Raw genomic sequence first — 19,944 nt, forward strand, 5'->3', positions numbered from 1 at the left:
TAGTCCAGGCTGACTAGGCCTGACTGGATAGTAGGCTGAGCGGTCTGCCTTAGCCCCAGAATGCTGAAGATTACAGGCATATATATGCCTCCACAATCAAATCACCTCTTTCTTTAAGGAGACCATTGTCAGGTGTGGTAACACACGACTTTAGTCACAGCACTCTGCAGGAAGGGTTTAAGGCCAGCCTAGTCTTAACAGAGAGTTCCAGGACACCCAGGGCGACACAGAGACCATCTTAAAAACAAACAAACCACCACCCCCCCCTACCCCCCCCCCCCAACAACAACGCCCCAGAAAATAGTCATCTTCTACCTTTCCATATCCTAGTTAGAAAATGAAGCAGAGTATCTGCTGGGTGTGGGGGCGCATGCCTGTAGCTGTAGCACTCAGCTAATGGAGGCAAGATAACTGTGAGTCTGAGGCCAGCCTGAGACACACAGCGGCTTTCAGACCAGTCCGGGCTATGAAGGATACTCTGTCTCAAACAAAACAAAACAAACAAAACCAGTAACCACCACAAAACAGATGGATGTGGAGTATCTCTAAAAAAATTCAAAACCCCAAATGAGGTCAGGAACATGGCTCAGAGGTAAGAGCACTGTGCCTCTAGCAGAGGACCCTAACTTGGTTCTTTGTACATCTGTGGCAGCTCACGACTGTCTGTGACTTCAGTTCCAGGGCATCTCATACCTTCTTTTTCCTCTGCAGGAACCAGGGACACATGTGGTGCATACACACACTCGGGGATCTTCAGACACATCCAAAAATATAATAATAGATCTTCAAACCCAAAATGGCCTAGGCATGGTGGCACAAACCCTTAATCCCAGCACTTAGGAGGCAGAGGCAGGCAGATCTCTGGGACTCTGAAGTCAGCCTGGTCTACACAGCCAAGTTCTAGTACAACCACGGCTGTACTGTCTTTTGTTTTAAAACAAAACTAAGCCCCACACCTATACAACCTAAAAGCTGCAATGGTATCATTTGTCGGCACTGAACAGTTCTGGACCCCAGAGGACTTGGGTTTGGGGTTGTGAACTGCTTCCCTAGTCAGCCTGAGCTAATGTCATCTGCTCATAGGATCGCACACTGTTCTAGTCAGGCCTGAGCTAATGTCACCCGCTCATAGGGTCACACACTGTTCTAGTCAGGCCTGAGCTAATGTCACCCGCTCATAGAGTCGCACACTGTTCTAGTCAGGCCTGAGCTAATGTCACCCGCTCATAGGGTCACACACTGTTCTAGTCAGCCTGAGCTAATGTCACCCGCTCATAGGGTCACACACTGTTCTAGTCAGCCTGAGCTAATGTCACCTGCTCATAGGGTCACACACTGTTCTAGTCAGGCCTGAGCTAATGTCACCCGCTCAGAGGGTCACACACTGTTCTAGTCAGGCCTGAGCTAATGTCACCCGCTCAGAGGGTCACACACTGTTCTTGCAGTTGGAGTCCTGGCACCTACACCAGGCAGCTCATGACAGTCTGGAACTCCAGCTTCAGGGAGCTGACACCGTCTGCCCTCCTTGGGCACATACAGAGACACACAGAGACACATAATTAAATAATTTCTAAAAATCTCTGAATGTGAAATGCTTCTGCAAGTATTTCACGAAAGAGAAACTCAAAATGCAGTACCGTAAGTTATTTAGTAAGATTTAAGAATAGATATTTATTGTATTTATTTGATTGTGTATACTTGTGTGTAGGGGGTCAGTGAATAACTTGAGAGTCATTTCTCTCCTTCCACCATTGTGGGTCCTAGGGCTTGAACCCAGAGCATCCAGCTTAGAGGCCACTGACCCATCCTGCCAGCTCCTAGTTAAGATTCTTAAGAACTCTGTAGTGGAGACTAAAGCAGAAACAGATTTTTGCTTTTGTATTTTATGTACTTTTAAAAACACGTGAGTTTCTGGGGAATAAATCCAGGGCTTAGACATGCTACGAAACCACTCCATCACTGACAATGTCTCCACCCTATTTAAAATTGCTAAGTACATACATTACTTTTAAAATCACATTTCAGCCGCCCTTAAAATACTTGCTAAACACCTCACCTAGCACAGGGCAAAAATAAATGAGGGCCCCACCCTCTTACTTCAGCGGCCCCGAGTAACAGATGTCCACACATCAGACTGACAGTACTGGTTGAATTAAACACACATCAATTGCTTTTCTGCTTAGATTAACTACCTTGTCAACGGGCCGTCTGCCTGACATCTTAAAGAATGCAACAGTGTAACAGACCATTTTTACCAGCCCCATGCCTCAGCTGCCAGGCTCTGGGAAAGAAGACAGAGCTTTTCGGAAGCGAATCTAAAGGTGCTGCCTGGCATGTCTTGGATCAGTCTGGAGTTATCTAAATGCCTAGGCAGTCCGGGAGCGTGAGCACGATGGGACTTACGAGAAGTTGAGCATAGGCTGACCCACATGGGAGATGTGCACCTCCTCCAGGTACTGGAAGGGTTGCAGTGTTGGGAAGGTACCAACTCCCGGCGGCTCTGACAGCCAGGTACCCAGCATCCAGGACAACGGCTCCACCACTGGATTCAGCTTGGGAGGCTCTGAAAACGAAAGGACGGAACAGTAAATGACTCACTTCCTCCAGTGTTGGCCATACTTTGGAATGTGCTTTTGCCACAGCAGCCACACACCCCTCAAATGCCCTGTGGTGAGATCCTCTTGGACCTCTGCAACGTCCAGAGTCCGGGGAGTGATGAAGATGCCAGGGAAGCCTGAAGTCCTTCAGCCCCCGAAGTCCTGGGACCAGAATGTAGCCCAGGAGGAACGGTGCACAAGGAAGGGAGAACAGGCAGGCTAAGAAGCAGATGTGAAAAGCAACAGGGCTGGAGAGGGAGGCCATGCTGGAGCTGGAGGCTGACAGCTTCTAAGAAAATTATCTCTCCCTTCTATTCAACTGTGCCTGCTTCATACCGCAGCAGAGGCTGTCTGCTTTACTGTGGGAAGGTGGCACACTGGCTGGCACGCTGAGGAGCTGGAAGCAGGGCTGGAGGACAGCGAGGCAGGCTGCCCTATGAGGCAGCTCTGTGAGGACCAGCTGAGTGCTGCATGAAGGTGCGGTCTGTAACTGAGTCACATGACCTCCCAGGTCACCTCAGCTCTCACTCTGACTCTGCCAGAGACTGCAGGGCCTCAGAAGGGTCACCAGGCTGATTCCCACAGGTGAGCAGGATACTTCTGGTGCCTTTGTACACCTTGACCCTGGAGTCTGGAAAGCGGCTCACAGAAGAGCGGGGCTGGAGATGGAGGAGGTCAGTGCAGGAAGACTCCCCATCCACCAACAGACACAGCCCATTCCAGAGACCAACAACTCATGTGTCCTGCAAGGCAACTAGGTCAGCGCTGGGAACGACTTCAGCTTTAATATCACACAGCTCTGAGTTGAAAGAGTTAGGAAGAAGATTCAGAAGAGGGAAGACCTTTACAGGGCCCCACAGGCAGAGAAGACAACTTCCAGGCATCAGCTGTCTCCTACCATGTGGGTTCCAGGCATTGAACTCAAGTTCATCAGACTTGGCAGCAAGTGCTTTTACCCACTGAGTCGTCAATATTTTTTTATTGGGTTGGAGAAATGGTCTAGCTATTAAGAACACTTCTTGCTCTGGGGAGGACTAAGGCTTAACTCCTAGCACCACATGACCATCCATAACTCCGGTTCCAGGAGACCTGATGTCATCTTCTGACTTCTTTCGGCACTAAGCACACCCTTGGTGTACATATATGTATACAGGCAAAACATTTTAACATACAATAAAATATATAAATCTAACACGAATTTTTAACGTATTGTTTTTATTTACATATATATTTGCTAGTCTATGTGAGAGTGTAACGGGTCTAATTCTGGACCTCTTTACTGGATAACAGGCAGACCGAGCTCCTCTACTCCTCTACTCTTAGGGTGCCAAGTTCACCTCCATACCTTAGTTAAAGCCTAAGGGGAAGGGAGTAGCTGGAAAACACTCCAGTGGGGTTTGTGATCTCAAACTGTAGAGAACTCAGTCATTTTGAGCAAGACAGGACAGTCTGCTGCCTCACTCAATGTCATGAACTCCAACAACACCTAAGTCCTCTGGTGTGGGACAATGCTGGTGCCTTACTCTGAAGGGGCCCCTGGCAGCACTCAACCCACAGGGCACTGTGTATGGAGAAGTGTATGCGCCTCAGAGTGTCTCTGTAGGTAGCCATGATAGACAGGTGACCTGTACATTGTCTGTGGAGGAAATACCAGTTCTCCCTTACAAGCTCCTCCCACATAACTACTAAAGCATATGAAAAGCTAGTTCTGTCAGCATGTGTGTCCTGTTGGTTTGTGTGCCGATAAGCTTGCATGTGTCCCTCATGCACGGTAGCATGAGTATGCATGTCTTGTGAGGTCCTGTGCCCGACAGCACTCCCTTCTCCATTCTCTTCCTCTTTTACTCTGTTGCCCCTGCAGGCAGGATACAGATGATCTACTCCTGCCCCCTAGGGTGCGAGGCTTGCAACAACAGGCAGAGCAGTCACCTGACAGCACACTCAGGACAGGGCAAGGCTGTGTAGGTGAGCCATGGAAACACCTTGGCTTCCCAGGCAGGCAGCAAGTACCCTCTCAGAGGCAGAACTAGAATCGAGCCCTGCACTAATGTTCATGACCCACACCTGGCTCTAGTCATGAACTCCATATTAGGGAAGTCTCAATGAGCACTACAGTTCTAGACCAGGTGGCCCTTGCCAGAATCCCCGTGTCCTCCGAAGTCCCGCACCTATACCTGGCATTACCCTTATTTTAGACCCATTAGGGGTCACTCAGCCCCTCCCTCCTGGAGTCCTTCTGTATGAGTTATTACTGAGTGACATGCTCCTCCAGCAGAAACAAGCCAGGCCATGATAAAAATCCTGTCTTCACACTGCTTCCCAACCAGTGGGACCAAATGGGGACAGTCCTCAAACACCAGATGAGAGACACAGACCAGAAAGGGGAGGAGAGCAGAGAGAGACGGAAAACACAAGGCAGAGAGAGACTAACTGGTCCTGCTCTTTTTTCCACCAACCTGCCTGAGGCTTGATCTGCGATGCATCGTTTCTGCCTCTCCCAGGATTTAAATAATGGGAAAGGTGAGGGAGCTCCCTACCAAGCATGATGACCTGAGTTGGATCTCTAGAACCCCCAGAGTGGAAGGAGAGAGCTAACTCCTGCAAATGGACTCAGGTCCTCTGGAAGAGCAGTAAGCACTTCTAACCACAAAGCCATCTCCTCAGTCCTTAGTTCTGTTTTTTTTGAGTCAGGTCTTACTATGTAACTTCGGCCGACCACGAGAACCTTCTGCTCACCTTCCAGAGTCCCGGGGGTAAGCTACCAAGTCCAGCTACTATATACTCTTAAAATTTCAAGCAGGGCTGTTGCCTGTGCAAGACCAGTCTCCATAACACAAAAGACCAAAAGGTGAGGTGTGAGTGAGTCTAACTCAGGGAAGAAGAAAGATGAAGCAAACCCCAGCAGTGTAAACAAGAAGTACTCTCTGTAGTACCAGGCATTTGAACTCTCTGTCCCCAGCTGGGGCAGCCGCTGTCTGGGGAGGTTGAGGAGGCATAGCGTTGCTGGAAGAAGGGTGTAGCTGGGCACAGTTGAAGAGTTAGCACTCAAGGCAGTTCAGCCCACTCTGGTCTGTGCTTATGGTTAAGGATGAGAGGGTGAGAGCTCCCAGCTTCCGGTCACATGCCTGCCACTTCCTGCCATCATAGAGCCTTATCCTCTGGAGCCATAAGCTCAAATAAACTCTTTCTTCTGTAAGTTGCTGTAGTCATGGTGTTCTCTCACAGCAATGGAAAAAAAAGACCAGCCAGCAGCGGGAAGAACGTAAAAGTGAAGACATGGGCCTTCATGAGAGGACATGCTGGAGTTCCTCAGCACAGATTACCCAGCACACTCAAGACCCAGGATTTGCAAAACACTGCAAAACAAAACAAACCACCCAAGTCCAAACTATGGGCCACAATAATGTACATAAACTAAAAAATTAATTTTTTTAAAAGATTTATTTATTTTTTGTATACAATTACACACACAGATCCCATTACAGATGGTTGTGAGCCATCATGTGGTTGCTGGGACTTGAACTCAGGACCTCTGGAAGAGCAGTCAGAGCTCTTAACCACTGAGCCATCTCTCCAGCCCGAAAAAATTAATTTTTTTAAGGTGAGCACAGAGCAGGACCCAGCAATAGCTTTACCCCCAGGGACAGGCCCAAAAGAAATTAAGTACCCACCCAAGTCAGACCTAACTATCTGCAGCAGCAGACTGTTCACCACAGCCACAAGCAGAACTCACATCTGATGCCTGCTGAGTGAGCTGACACAGCATGCTCAGAGGAGGAACACTACTCAATCATAAAGGCAAACCATTTCCAACTGTACCACAGAGGTAAGCCTGGGCGAGAGAAGTCAGACCAAGAGCAGGGATTACCTGATCCCACTCTTATGAAATGGTCAGGGTTTCCATTACACAGAGGGAAACAGGCAAGCCCACAAAGAAAGATACCACAAGGTATCTTGTAACTCACCTCAGCTTCCAGCACCCTATGTTTGCTGCAGACCTGAGGTGGCCAACTCTGTAGCACTAGAGATGTGGCTGCCCTAGACACACCACAGGCTTCCCAAAACTCAGTCTAGAAAAACAACTTCTAGTATCCCAGGATGAAAAAACTACTGGTCACTTAGAGAGATGACAGTATTTTGGATAGTGAAATCAAATAATATATTTGCTAACTTTAGTTATGCTAGTTTCCTTTGACCTTCTTAAAGCAGTTATTAAAACGTTTAAGGTATGCTGGAGAGATGGATGGCTCAGTGGAGACCAGAAGGACCTCAGAGCCCAGGGCTCCAGCTGTCATGCTGGGACTCAGATCCACTGTTGCAGTGTTGCTAACTTTAGTGTCTCAGAGAACGAAGACACTGATTTGGGGATAAAGCAGCCAACATAAGGGGTTTGTTCAATTATAAACAACTGGTGGTACGAATCACGCATTCTTGCCTTGGTTGTCTGATTTACTAGTTCCTTAGGCCTGGTATTGTTGGGGCCTGTGTCCCTCCCTCCACTATTCTTTCCTCTGAGGCTGAAAAGGCCCCGGGCATTCTGGACTAATCTATGCAGCCCTCAGCTACTTCACAGAACAGCTTTCCTGCTGTTTAGAGTCACCCTGGGGAACTGGTTCCAGAAAACAACTAGTGCTGTAGGAATTACCCCACTGAGGAAGTGCTATGTTACACAGTTCAACAAAGAGCCCGGGGAACCAAACAATGGATCCTGACATGAAATACCTGTGAGAGTGAAGTGGGCACGGCATGACACATACTAACCAGGGCCGGAAATGTGCTTCTGCAAAGCTTGGTCAGGTTCAATCAAGACCTCAGACCAGGCGGTTTTTGTGTAGAAGCAGGGTCAGTTCCTTGAGTGTCTGCTTACCTCTCCCAACGCTAGGTGGAGGGGCCGGGAGAGACGGCTCACCGTTAAGACCCTATTCTCACCATTCTCCCAGAGGACACAGGTTTCATTCAGTGCCTTAAGACTGTCTGTAGGGGGTTGGGGATTTAGCTCAGTGGTAGAGCGCTTGCCTAGGAAGTGCAAGGCCCTGGGTTCGGTCCCCAGCTCCGAAAAAAAAAGAACCAAAAAAAAAAAAAAAAAAGACTGTCTGTAATTCCAGTGCCAGGGCATGGTGCTCTTTCCTGGGCTCTGCAGGCACTGCATGCATGTGCTATACAGACATACGTGGAGACAAAAGACCCATAACACATAAAACTATAATATGTGTTATACAGACATACGTGGAGACAAAAGACCCATAACACATAAAACTAGGTGGAGACACTCACTGAAAGCACTTTGATTAGATAGGGGGAAAAGGTTATCACATAGGAGGAACCTGCAGAGGGAGGCTGTGGAGAAACTGGAAATGTGAACCCTGCTATTAAGGAACATGTATCAGTAGAGAAAAGGGACACAGATGTTGAGGGGTCTGAGGGGCTGCATGGCTAAGAGTAGGTAGTAGCGGAGAGTAGGAGCGGTAGTAGGAGTAGCGGTAGTAGGAGTAGCCACCTACCAGCTGCACACTGCTTAGCATGCTGGCCTGTGGGTCTAAGGTAGGGCCTAGCTATGCCTGCTGTCCCAGGGGCATTATGTCTTTTTATCCTTTCAGTGACACTGGAGTTTGTCCTTCTGTGCTAAGGGGGATCAAGCACAGCCAGGATCAAGTAGGTGTCCTGTCTGTTAGGAGCTTTGGGGGCCTGGACAGGGCAATGATTAGAGAAGGAGAGGACGAAACTGCAAGTTGCAAATCTAGGGCTAGCAGAACAGAATTATCAGAACCAGAAGAAGGAAAGGCTGGGATAGATAGTGCACAATAAACAAAGTGGAGGTGTCCCAAGATAGGACGGGGAAGACACAAAAGGAAAGGGAGGGGATGGGCAGGAAGACAGAGTAAAGATGTGTGGGCCACAAGGACAGAAATGGGTAGTAGTATTGGGCTGGCTACAATCACCAGGGGTGGCCTGCTTGGCAGGTGGGCACCATGGCTGGGTTGAGCATCTACCTGAAAACAAGGCAGGAAAGACTCCTGACTGCTACAGCTTGCTGCCTTGCCCACGTTCTGGCTATTCAGCAGTGCTGACACGGGAAAAGGCACTCAGGCTATGGAGGCACTTTATAACCAGGAGTTCAACTGGTCCTTCTGGCAGAAGAACTGCAAACCCAGGCTCCACCAATCCTGGGACATACAAGGTTGAGTTGCCCTGTGACACTTGGCAAGTAAAGGAAACACAGGACAAGACTCTCTGATGGTGCGCAGGAAGGACATGATTGGAAACGAGCGTAGTCTACACGTCAGGATGCTCTGTGCCAAGGTCCACAGCACAGTGCAGTGTGAAAAGACTCTGGAAAGCAGTACCCATCCAAGCACTGGGCTCCATACCCCCACTCCCACAGCCCGCTGTCCTTAAAGGATGCCAGTTTGGACACATGGCAGCAGGTGGGTGCCAAACAACCAGTGTGTCCACCCGGTAGTAAACTTGGAGCACCACGGATGGACTGGCTCCTTCTCTCTGCCCTTCCACTGCCCCAGCCCCCTGTCTGCGACTGCTGCCATTGCCATCACTGATGTGTGGGGCAGCAGAAGCCATTCTATAACCCAAACATCCAGCTATGGACCCTCCATGTGTTGAAATCCATCAGACTAGAGTATCAAGAACTGTGTTTCACTGTATATACATTTAACTTCATTAGGAGAATACAAAAGTAAAAGACCTCACCAGCCTATTTGTAGATTTCAATCTCTTAAAAAAAAACAAAAAACCTAGATAGGTTTTTCTATAAATTTTCTTTTGATTTAATTTTTCTTTTTATAAAAATCTTAAACTGCAAAAATAAAAGCTTAAATCTTGTTATAAGTGACCTAAACATTGAAAACAAGCTTACCCATCCCTAAGTTTTCTGAACTCCGATACACTCCGTCAAGGTTCCTCAAGGTTATTTTCTGCCAATTGCCGGGGAAATGTGTGCACCTGGCTGTTAAGGCATTGCAGGAAATGAATGCCAATCCAAAGAGAGCATTCTGGGAATTGTAGTCCATTATTAAAAGGCTCCGTCTTAGAAGAATGTGGAGATCACAGAGCTTCAGAGCTAAAGGAGCTCTGGAGACTGAGCGGCATCTTACATGTCAGCACTAGGCCAGGGAGTTAGCTGTCCCATCCAGATAAGGAACAGGAATTCTACCCTCTGTTGTTTCCACAGAGTGGAGCCGAGGGAATCAACTCACTAAATCAAATGCACAGCAGGGCAGGCACAGAACAGAAGCTGTTTCTTCAGGAACATTTGCCAGGAGCTTAGGCTCCTAATACACTCTGTTGTCTTCACGGATGCCTTTCTGCTTAGCTTAGCTTAGCTCTAAACATGGGAGTTTTCAGAGGGCAAATGGGTCGTGGGGCCTGGTGAGAGGACATGGGTAGATATGCTTTCTGGGTCCTGGGGAGAAAACTGTTCATGATTCTTACCCTCATACCATTGCTCTGTTGACAATAACAGAGTTTCCTGCTGTGTCAAGCAGAAAAAACGAGGCTAATCATACAGCACTACACAGTCAAAAAGCTACCACCAAAGCACCCAGCAGAAGCTGGCTCTTCAGGACACTGAGGAGGTGCAGGGTAGCACGAGGTGCGGGGTCTGGGTCCTACGAGCATCAACATGACAGCAAGGTCCAACTGACCATTCACAACAGAGAGGAGCACACAGGGACAGAGGAAAACCAGAGATGATGAATGGAAAAGAGAACTCCTACAGATTTCAACACAACATATAAAACAGCCTCTAATGTTATTCTCTGCAAAGATGATGTTTATCTAGTTAGTCCACCGAGACTATTAGAATGATAGACTCTAATAAATGGTTGCTTTTTTGTTTTGGTCAACTTGACACAAGCTAAACTTATCTGGGAAGAAAAACCTCAGTCTTGTAAAAAGAGAAAAGGCCACTGTCCCAATGCCTGTAAGTAAGTCTGCAGGGTATTTTCTTGATTAGAGCTGCCCAGTCTTTGAGGTGACCAAGGCATTTTTTTTTTCCTTTTTCTTTTTTCTTTTCGGAGCTGGGGACCGAACCCAGGGCCTTGCACTTCCTAGGCAAGCGCTCTACCACTGAGCTAAATCCCCAACCCCAGGCCACGGCATTTTAAAAATTAACTGGCATGAGTGTGTGTCTTTCATTCTCGGATCTGTAGAGCTCCTGGGTGGTTGGCCAGAAGTGTGCGACCAGGAAGCTTGTGACCCACCAGGAGCACCGCTACAAGGTGGCTCTGGGGGCTATGCAGACGGACTTTCTGGGGACTTGGCTGGGGAAGGACACTTATTTTATGCTTCCAGTCCCTCCATTTCACTGAAGGGGGTTTACTAAAAACATAAGACACATTTGTGAAGGTCCTGGCTGAGAAACACAGGTCACTCTGAGGCTGACATCAACCTCTACGTACAGGTGGCTTCCCTCTCTACACCTGCTATCAAGCCACAAGGCCCCACAGCTGGAAGAGTGCCAGGGGCATTGCTGTGCTAGAGGTTTTGAGGAAACCAAGACAAAGGCAGGCACATACAGAGAACCTCCAACCACTGCAGAAATTAAGAACAGTCCAGCTCTTAGCCCGGTAGGATGTGAACTCACGCCATCTCCTTAGTCTCTGCCATCTGAGACAGTGCACCTACCTCTCAGAGTTAAGCAGATACTCCAGGAGGACACTACTTTGGTCATATTCCTGCACCAGCCCAGATGACAAGGTCAAAAATCAAGAGTCACCCATGCTGCCATTCAAAGACATGAATTAAAAAGAGTTCCTTTTGCCCCATACCACAAGAGAGGGGGTGTGTAGTGATAACTCTGGAATTTTGGTTTCTTTTTAAGATATAGAAATATCCTAAGAATGTGTTTTTGTTTGAATCCCAGATGTGGGGCTGCTTCAAAGCCGCTGACTATGATTTGCCTCCTGCTCTAGCGGAGGTGTGGTTTTGCCAGCTGAAGACAGTTTCTGTGATTGTGTGTTTGGAATTCTGGGAACTTTTCAGAGGGTATATAAGTGCTAGAGCCCCAATAAGCCGGGGGTAGGTGGTTAGATATGGTTTGTTAGTAGTCATGCTCAAAGAAGAAACAAGAAAGAGATCAAGGATTCCCCCCTCCCCCTCTCTCTTTTTCTCCTATCTAGTGATGGGGGTAAACCCAGGCAATAAAGGCTTTCCTTCCTCATCTGAGATCTCCAGGGAGCCAGGTTTTCACTCTCTCCTAGACCTGAGTTCCCTTTCCCTTGCAGCTGATTGGTGGCCAGTTTCAGTTTGTAAGCTTCCAGCCCTTCAAGATCATTCTTGCTTGACCAAGTAGGTGGGTTTAGCTTTGGAGTTTTATCTCCAAGGACTGGCATGCCATCTCTTCTCGTGGGAGTGTTTAGGAGTCTGTGGTAAGGCTGGGTCTCACCCCACACATGGAAGGAGGGAGGCCCAATACATTAGACTGTGCGTTCAGGGTAAGTGCTGTCTCCCCAGTAGGAGCTATGTTAGGTCTTGTGTCCTCTATCTCCCCCCATCCACTCCCAGAATGTAACTGCAAAAACTAGCTAAGTTTGACTCTCAAAAAAGAAAACAAAACTAAACTGACTTTATCTTCCTCAGTAACAAAATTTGGCCACTGCTGGACAAAGGATGCTGGTCACTTTGTGGCACTGTAACTATGTTCTTCAATTAGATCTCTTTTGCCATAATTTAGGACTTAGATTCTTTATACCCAACCCTCAGCTCTGAGAGGGATGTCATAGCTGTCTCAGAAGATGGTGGTAATTACTGAGACAGGTTTCTCTGTAACAAGCCTGTCTCGGAATCATTTCGTACACCAGGCCTGCCTCTGCCTCCACAGGGCTTAGACTAAAGGTGTGGGCCACCATGCCAGGCTCACCACACCCTTTCACATCAGCCCTGCTCAATCTCTGCTTCTCAAGCACCAGCCACCTTTGCCCTAACGACTCTGCTCCAGGGATCCAGGAGCCTACTCGGTTCTCACCACGAAAAGTCGGGGGGGGGTGCGTGTGTGTAAAATCTCCTGTCTCTGCTGGCCTGTTTCCCGATTACCTCTCTTCCCTTTTTTTCCTCCCCCTCCCCCTACATTCTCTCTGTGATGGAACTTCATATTCAGGGACCTGGATCAACTCTGGAAGTATTTTCTACTAACACTAGCAGCTCATTTCTTTACATCTATATGACGAGCTTCACTCTGACCTTGCTGTGTCCCTGAGATGTAAACTTCCTACCTTGTCTCTGCTAAGGGTGTGCTCTGACTAAATGCAGTCCTGTTAGGTGTTCTTTGAGTCTCTCTTCCCTGCTCCTCCTGTCACTACCATCACCCCCCCTTTGAAAACAGGGTCTCTTGTAGCCCAGGCTAACCTTGAACTTCTAATCCTCCTGCCTCCACCTCCTAAGTTACATATCATGTGCCACCAGGACCTGACTACTCATTTATTCAGTGCTTTATGAACTAACTCTAGGCAAACTCTTTCCTGAGCCACACCTCCAGCCCTGTTCTGAGTTACTCTTAGCATTCACATTGTTTGCAGGTATTTGCTTTTTTTGGCCCAGCCTTTGCTGAACCTGTCATCTGGCATTGCTATCCTCCCTTATACACACATATTCGATGTGGCTATGAGACAAAGTTCCCACCGACAGGACTGAACTCAAGCTGTCCTGTGAATACAGAATACACAGCTCAGTCCCAACGCCTTTGACCTGTAAGAGCAGACAGGACCCCAAGGCTGGAGAGTTCACTCAACAGCAAAGAGTATTTGCTGCTCTGGGTAGGACCCAGATTTGGCTTCCGGAACCCACACAGTGTTTCACAACCATTAGCCCCAGTTCCAGGATATCCAACCCCTCTTCTGACCTTTGAGGGTGGTGAACATACATACATACATACATACATACATACATAATACATACATGCAGGCAAATCACTCATACATACAAAACAACCATATTCAAAGAATTAGTTAAGCTTGTGAGACTGAAAAGGTTAATTTTACACTATAAAAACAATGCCTCCAGGCAATTTAGGTTAGACATTCTAAAAATTTAGACAGTAACAGTTTATTTTACTACCATATTCTAGCAAGATCAGATCTCATTTGTAAAAAAACAAGTGGTCAGATGTGGCCTATGTCTAGGCATTTACTGCTTCAAAAGAAAAGCTTAAATTCTTTGGGATTTTATAAAGGAAAGTCAACAAGAAGGGACAAGTGTGGGAGAGAGACATAAAAACTTACATGTTCAGAGACACACTTCTGATAAACAGAATAAATTCTGTGGGGTCTACAAGATGGCTCAGTGAGGAAAGCTGCTTGCCATCAAACTGGATGACCCAGGTTCAATCCCTGGGACCCACATGGTAAAAAGAGAGAATGGATTCCTTCAAGTTGTCCTTAGATTGACTGCCACATGTGTGCTGTGGTGCATGTATGTGCATATAGATAAATTAAAAAAGAAGTAATAATACATGTTTTAAAAGAAAAGACTTGTAATGTCTTATACAAATAATTAGCACCTAATTTGTCTCAGGGAAGACAAGTGGTGTTATAAAATTTCCTACTCAACAAGATAGGGAGCTGTCCTCCTCATTCCTATTCAAACATGACCCACATACAGCCCAGGAGACAGAGCCAGGTCACGCATCTTAACTGCTCTAGAACTCACCATTTACTCCTTAGGGAATTATTCTCTCTCTGAGAATTCACCAACTGTGTTTCTATCCTTAGTATGCATTCTTTATTAAAATCTGTAATCAATTCTGGTCTGGCAAAAACTTTTATGCCCTTTCCTTGGGCTCATTATTTCCAGCACAACACCTAGCAGCACCATATATTAAATATTAAAAACAAAACAAGGACTTCAGAGACGGTTCATAGGTAAAAGTGCTTGCTACCAAGGCTGATTTTGGTCCCCAGGACCGAATGACTTCTTCAAGTTGTCCTCTGACTTACTTTCACATGTGTATGACATGTTTCTCTCTCTCTCTCTCTCTCTCTCTCTCTCTCTCTCTCTCTCTCTCTCTCTCTCTCTCACCCCGGAGGTAGGGTGGGGATATAAAAGCAAATAAATTTTTTGAGGGGAACTTCTGAGATAGGGTTTCCTCAGCTGTCCTGGAACTCCTTCCATAGACCAGGCTGGCCTCGATCTCACAGAGCTGTGCCTGTCTCCGCCTCATGAGTGCAGGGACTAAAGGCGTGTACCACCACTGCCCGGCTATAATAATAACAATGAAGAAAGTGTTTGTAATTCTAAAGTCAGTGAGATCACTCTTCAGAGGCAATGAAGAAAGCACTTTCAGTCAAAAATTGAGGAATTTTATTCCAAATAGAGCTTTAGTTCAGAAACTCAAACCCAAATAAAAAGAAAACATCAGAAGTAGGTGGAAGCAAGATAAGTCTCTTTTCTCTTTCTGCAATGATTAGAATCAGATACAGGGCTATAATTGTCTTAATCTGTTTTCTCTTTTTTGAGACAAGGTCTTGCTATGTATATATAGTTCATATTCCAGAGGGTCAGGCAGAATATGAAGTTCAAGTTGGTCTGAAATGCATCAGAAACAGAGAAAATAAGACATTTCATACTAACACTTGAAACAAAGCTAAAAGGAGGAGGTGGTGGTGCGAGGATTAATCATTTAGGGGACAGAGGAGGCCATCTCTGAGTTGGAGGCCGCTTGGTTTTTGAGATCCAGGACAACTAGGGCTACAGAGAAAACCCTGTCTTGAAAACAAACAAACAAACCAACCAACCAACCAACCCACCCTACTGGGGTATTATATAATACAGTTCCAACTCCAAAGTGAAGGAACCAGTCTTTAAGGAGAGTGTCCTTAGTATTAGAACACTGAAATGTATGGGACGAACATGACAGGATTGTTGGAGAAGCAGATAAACCCCTAGAGAAAAAGACAGCTGTGACCCCTGCCAGAAAAGGGCAGATCCAATGACTTAAAGAATTAATCATTGACGCAGGGCCATAATCAACATCCTAAGACTGCACTATCCAACAACAAACCATATGTTGTTCTCAAGTTCACACAGAGCAGTAACCTTCTGAGCCACAAAACGTCACAACAAACTTAACTGTCACAAGGTCAGGGGTGGGTAGCAAGCTCTTCCTCCCCCAGCACGCCAGCATCTCAGTACGTGTGCATATTCACCTGCTCAGTTCTATGAACTTCCAGGGCCTCACTGCATAGGCATGGATGACCCATCACTGGCTGTCGTTGATCAGCACAAGTCTCCAGCCAGAGGCCTCAGTGCAGGTTTCAGTCCTACCCTTCCAATCGCATGGTTGGCTCCTGTGCTGACCAACCTTCTTTGTCATGGGAGAGGCCACATCAGCACAGACTCAGCTATGGCTCAACAGACTCATTAACTGAAGATGCTGTTCTCATCCCTAACACACACTACAAAGGTTCCAGGAGCTCTGTGTCACCATACTTACTATATCACAATGACACATACGGGAAGGGAGAAGCCAGAAGCTCTCCTCAGGACCAATATAAAGATGCTGCTTTTTAACATCACCCTGAAAGTCCCAGTGAGTACAATAGAAGAAAAGGACATAAAAACACACAGAGTAAAAACAAACAAACAAACAAACAAAACCCCCAAAGTGTAGGGAGGAAAAATAAAAACACAGATTGGGAAGCAAAAACAGTCTCCTTGTCCATCAGTGATATAAACTGAAACTGCAGGAAACTCAGGGAAGTCTATAAAACACTTGTGGAACTAACGTGCAACTATAGCAACAATTTAGGATACAGTGTTAACAGATAAGAGAAAACTCACTTTCCTGTGTGCTATCAACAAGCAACTGGAGTTTTTATAATTAAACCTATAATAAAATTCACACTTGCATCACTATTTAGGTGTAAATCTAATGAAATACATATACATGGAACATATATGTATGAATTTTAACTTTAATTTATTTAGTGTTCACATGTGTGTATGTCTGTGGGCCTCTGTGTGCCAAAGTGTACATTTGGAAGTCTGTTTTCTCCTTTCCACCTTGTGGTTCATGGGGATTAAACTCAGCTCATCACCCTTGGCAACAAGTCTCTTTACCTGCTCAGCCATTTTTTCTTTTTAAATGGTTTTCTTTTTTCTCTCTCTTTTTTTTTTTTTGGTTCTTTTTTTCGGAGCTGGGGACCGAACCCAGGGCCTTGCGCTTCCTAGGTAAGCGCTCTACCACTGAGCTAAATCCCCAGCCCCTCTTTTTTCTTTTTTTAAGATTTTATTTATTTATTATATATGAGTACACTGTAGCTGTCTTTCAGACACACCAGAAGAGGGCATCAGATCTCATTATAGATAGTTGTGAGCTACCATGTGGTTGCTGGGATTTGAACTCAGGACCCCTGGAAGAGCAGTCAGGTGCTCTTAACCGCTGAGTCATCTCTCCAGCCCACCTGCTCAGCCATCTTAACTTTCATAAAAATATGTGTTTTTGAGGGAAAGTACCAAACTAGGTAAATGATAACAAAAATCTAAGTAAATGAACAGGTTTATGAAGAACCAATATCGTTATACTGGGCATGTCAAAGTCTCATCAAATGTTCTGGAGACAATGACATAATTCTAAAGACTACGTGGAAAGGCAAAAGGATCTACAGTAGTTACCACACTAAAAGCAGAGCAGGCTGGGCTGGAGAAGAGCACTGACTGCTCTTCCAGAGGTCCTGAGTTCAAGTCCCAGCAACCACATGGTGGCTCACAACCATCTGTAATGGGATCCGATGCCCTCTTCCGGTACGTCTGAAGACAGCTACAGTGTACTTATATAAATATAATAAACAAATCTTTAAAATATAAAAAAGAGCAGGCAAAGTAGTCCACTTCCAAGTCTTACTACACTTCCCTAGTAGTTGAAAAATTACCTCAGAATGGACCAGACCCGAATGCAAAAGTACAAAGCCATAAAACTCCCTGAAACAACACAGAAAAAATCTAGGTAACCTTGATTTAGCTAAGAGCTTTTAGAAGTAATCCCAAAAGTATGACCCACATAGGAAGAAACTGATAAGAAAGAATGAGCAGGGCCCTGGCGGCCCACTGAGCTCAGATAAGGAAGGAGAACTCCCTTCCGGGGGACAGGGGAGAATAGAAAATCATGCAAACAAACATAAAAAACAAAATACACTGAATAAAAACCAAATAACAATTCTGAGAACTTGTCCTTTTTATAGACTGGCCTGAAAATCCAGGCACCCCTCCAGTACCAGCATGGCTGGCCTACTACTATGCTGCAACAATGGCCTACCTCTGACAGACCATTTTATACTTGCAAACTCAGCACTTAACAGATAGTTCAGAGCTGGACCCTGACCTCCAAAGAAAGGGGACAAAACAGTCCTTAGCAAACACCTACCAGAGTAGTGGGACTGGAGACAAAGAGCCCTGCCAGGCTAGAAGGGTAGAATTTCCAGTCACCATCTCATACATACTTCTGAGACAAAATGAAGGTATGGGATATGGAACATTTACCCCATTTTCCTGGCAGGCTCACAACTGTGTAACTCCAGGCGATCCAATAACCTCTTTGGCCCTGGTGGACATTAGACATGCACAGACATACGTGCAGACAAAACTCTACACACGTAAAATAAATTTAAAAATACAATTGAAAACATCCACGGCTGGGAACACTGTTGGGGTAGCACGTGTGTGGCATAGGCAAAGCCACTGGTTTAAACACTAGCACCTCAGTCAACCAACCAACAAGAAACAAACTTTTGCTCCGCCAAAGCCTGCTGTTAAGGGAACAGGCAGATCAGACTGGGAGAAGTTCTATTCATGAAAGACACAACTAAATTACACAAGGAATTTATAAAAGTCAACAAAAAGGGAAAGAACAACTTAATAAAATGGTCTTGGGAGGGGGCTGAAGAGATGGCTCAGTGGTTAAGAGCTAGAGAGCTATCAGTTAGTAAAATGCTTGCCTTGAAAGTTTAAGAACCAGAGTTTGATGGCCAGAACCCACATAAAAACGAAAACCAGTCAAACACACACACACACACACACACACACACACACACACACACACACACACACACACCCCACACAGTGCTAAATGAAGGAAGCTGACTAAAAAAATGGTCATTCTGTTTCCTAAGGGGAGATGAACAGGTAGACAATGAGGCCTTTAGGACAATGAAATCAATTCTATTTGACACTCTATGAGGGATACATAACATCACATATTTTAAAACAATCTGGGCTGTAGAGTTGGGTCAGTTGTTGCTCTTGCAGGAGGGTCATGGTTCAATTCCCAGTACCCACATGGGCCCAGATGCTCCACTTTGGGTAAACTGGCCACGAGTAAAATGACTGGCTAATAAAAAGTAATGAATAAACACATGGCCAGCCATCTACAGTCCTCATTTAGAACTAAAAAGTGACCAAAGCAATCCTTCTCCAGGGAAGGAATCCATCTGAGTAGGGACCAGCCAGAGCACGAAACCCAGCAATGGTGTACTGACAGGCCAGGGTCCAAGGTAGAGTCCTCTCAAGAGCTCCTGCTCAGAAGCCCCCGTTTTCCTCCAGACTCACAGGCTGGGCCTGGCCTCGCTGACAGAGAAGGGACACAGGCAGTGACAACTTGACCCCTGTCTGCCATTCCATTCATTCCCAGGCTGAGAGCTCAGCCTCACACTTCCTTAGGGCCTTGCAGGGTCCTTTCCCCCAGGGCCATGTCCCTTTAGGCCACTGTCCACTGGCTCTCCCATCAAGGCTAGCTGGCTTCTTAAAGAAGCCACTATGCTGATCCTACATCACTGCTCACCTTTCTCACACTACCCTCCCCTGGGCTCCACCCCTCCACCCTATCGAAACTACACAGCCCAGAGCCCCTCGCCCTCCTAAACTCTTCTGGAAAAAGCCAGATCCATCCTTCAGCCAGTCCCTCACACTCTTGGATCTCACACCCCAATTTTAGGATGGGTTCTTTTCAAAGACCCATGCCGCCGGAACACATCCTATGCCCAATTCCCCCACAGCGGCCTGTGTCCCAGGTTTTGGCTCCTGTAGGGGAAGAGGGACAGTCTCCTTAGTGCTCAGGCCTAGCTCTAGTCTTCTGCTCTGGATATGCTTTTCCTTCTCGGGTTCCAGCCTAGTACCTCTGACTACTGCAGTCCTTCCTCGTTATCTCCCAGGAGCTCTTGGCATTGTTCCTACGCAGCAGAGGGCAGCCCTCTACCTCACTGAGTAATGTGCATAGACCAGGGCATCCTTTTCCAACACACCAAGACAGAACAAACAACAACATTCCATATTTGAAACCTGAGCTTTTAGGTCCAAGAACACACAAGATAAATGTGACAAGATCTACACCAGATATAAGAGGTGG

General features: G+C 46.4%; 1 protein-coding gene across 3 annotated transcripts in view; it reads right to left on the reverse strand.

The window, feature by feature from the left end:
- The window catches only part of Thap4 (THAP domain containing 4), a 39,722-nt gene that overhangs the window by 12,889 nt on the left and 6,889 nt on the right, over nt 1–19,944 (reverse strand). For 2 of the 3 annotated variants that reach the window (XM_039083932.2, NM_001005564.1), the window contains exon 3: nt 2,404–2,563. In XM_039083932.2, coding sequence (XP_038939860.1) covers nt 2,404–2,563 — 160 coding nt within the window. Of the gene's footprint in view, nt 1–2,403; nt 2,564–9,468; nt 17,257–19,944 lie in introns of those variants that run through there. The other variant, XM_008767380.4, reaches the window with a different exon arrangement.

This window comes from Rattus norvegicus, chromosome 9 (assembly GCF_036323735.1).
Source record: "Rattus norvegicus strain BN/NHsdMcwi chromosome 9, GRCr8, whole genome shotgun sequence".
Classification (NCBI taxonomy): Eukaryota; Metazoa; Chordata; class Mammalia; order Rodentia; family Muridae; genus Rattus; species Rattus norvegicus.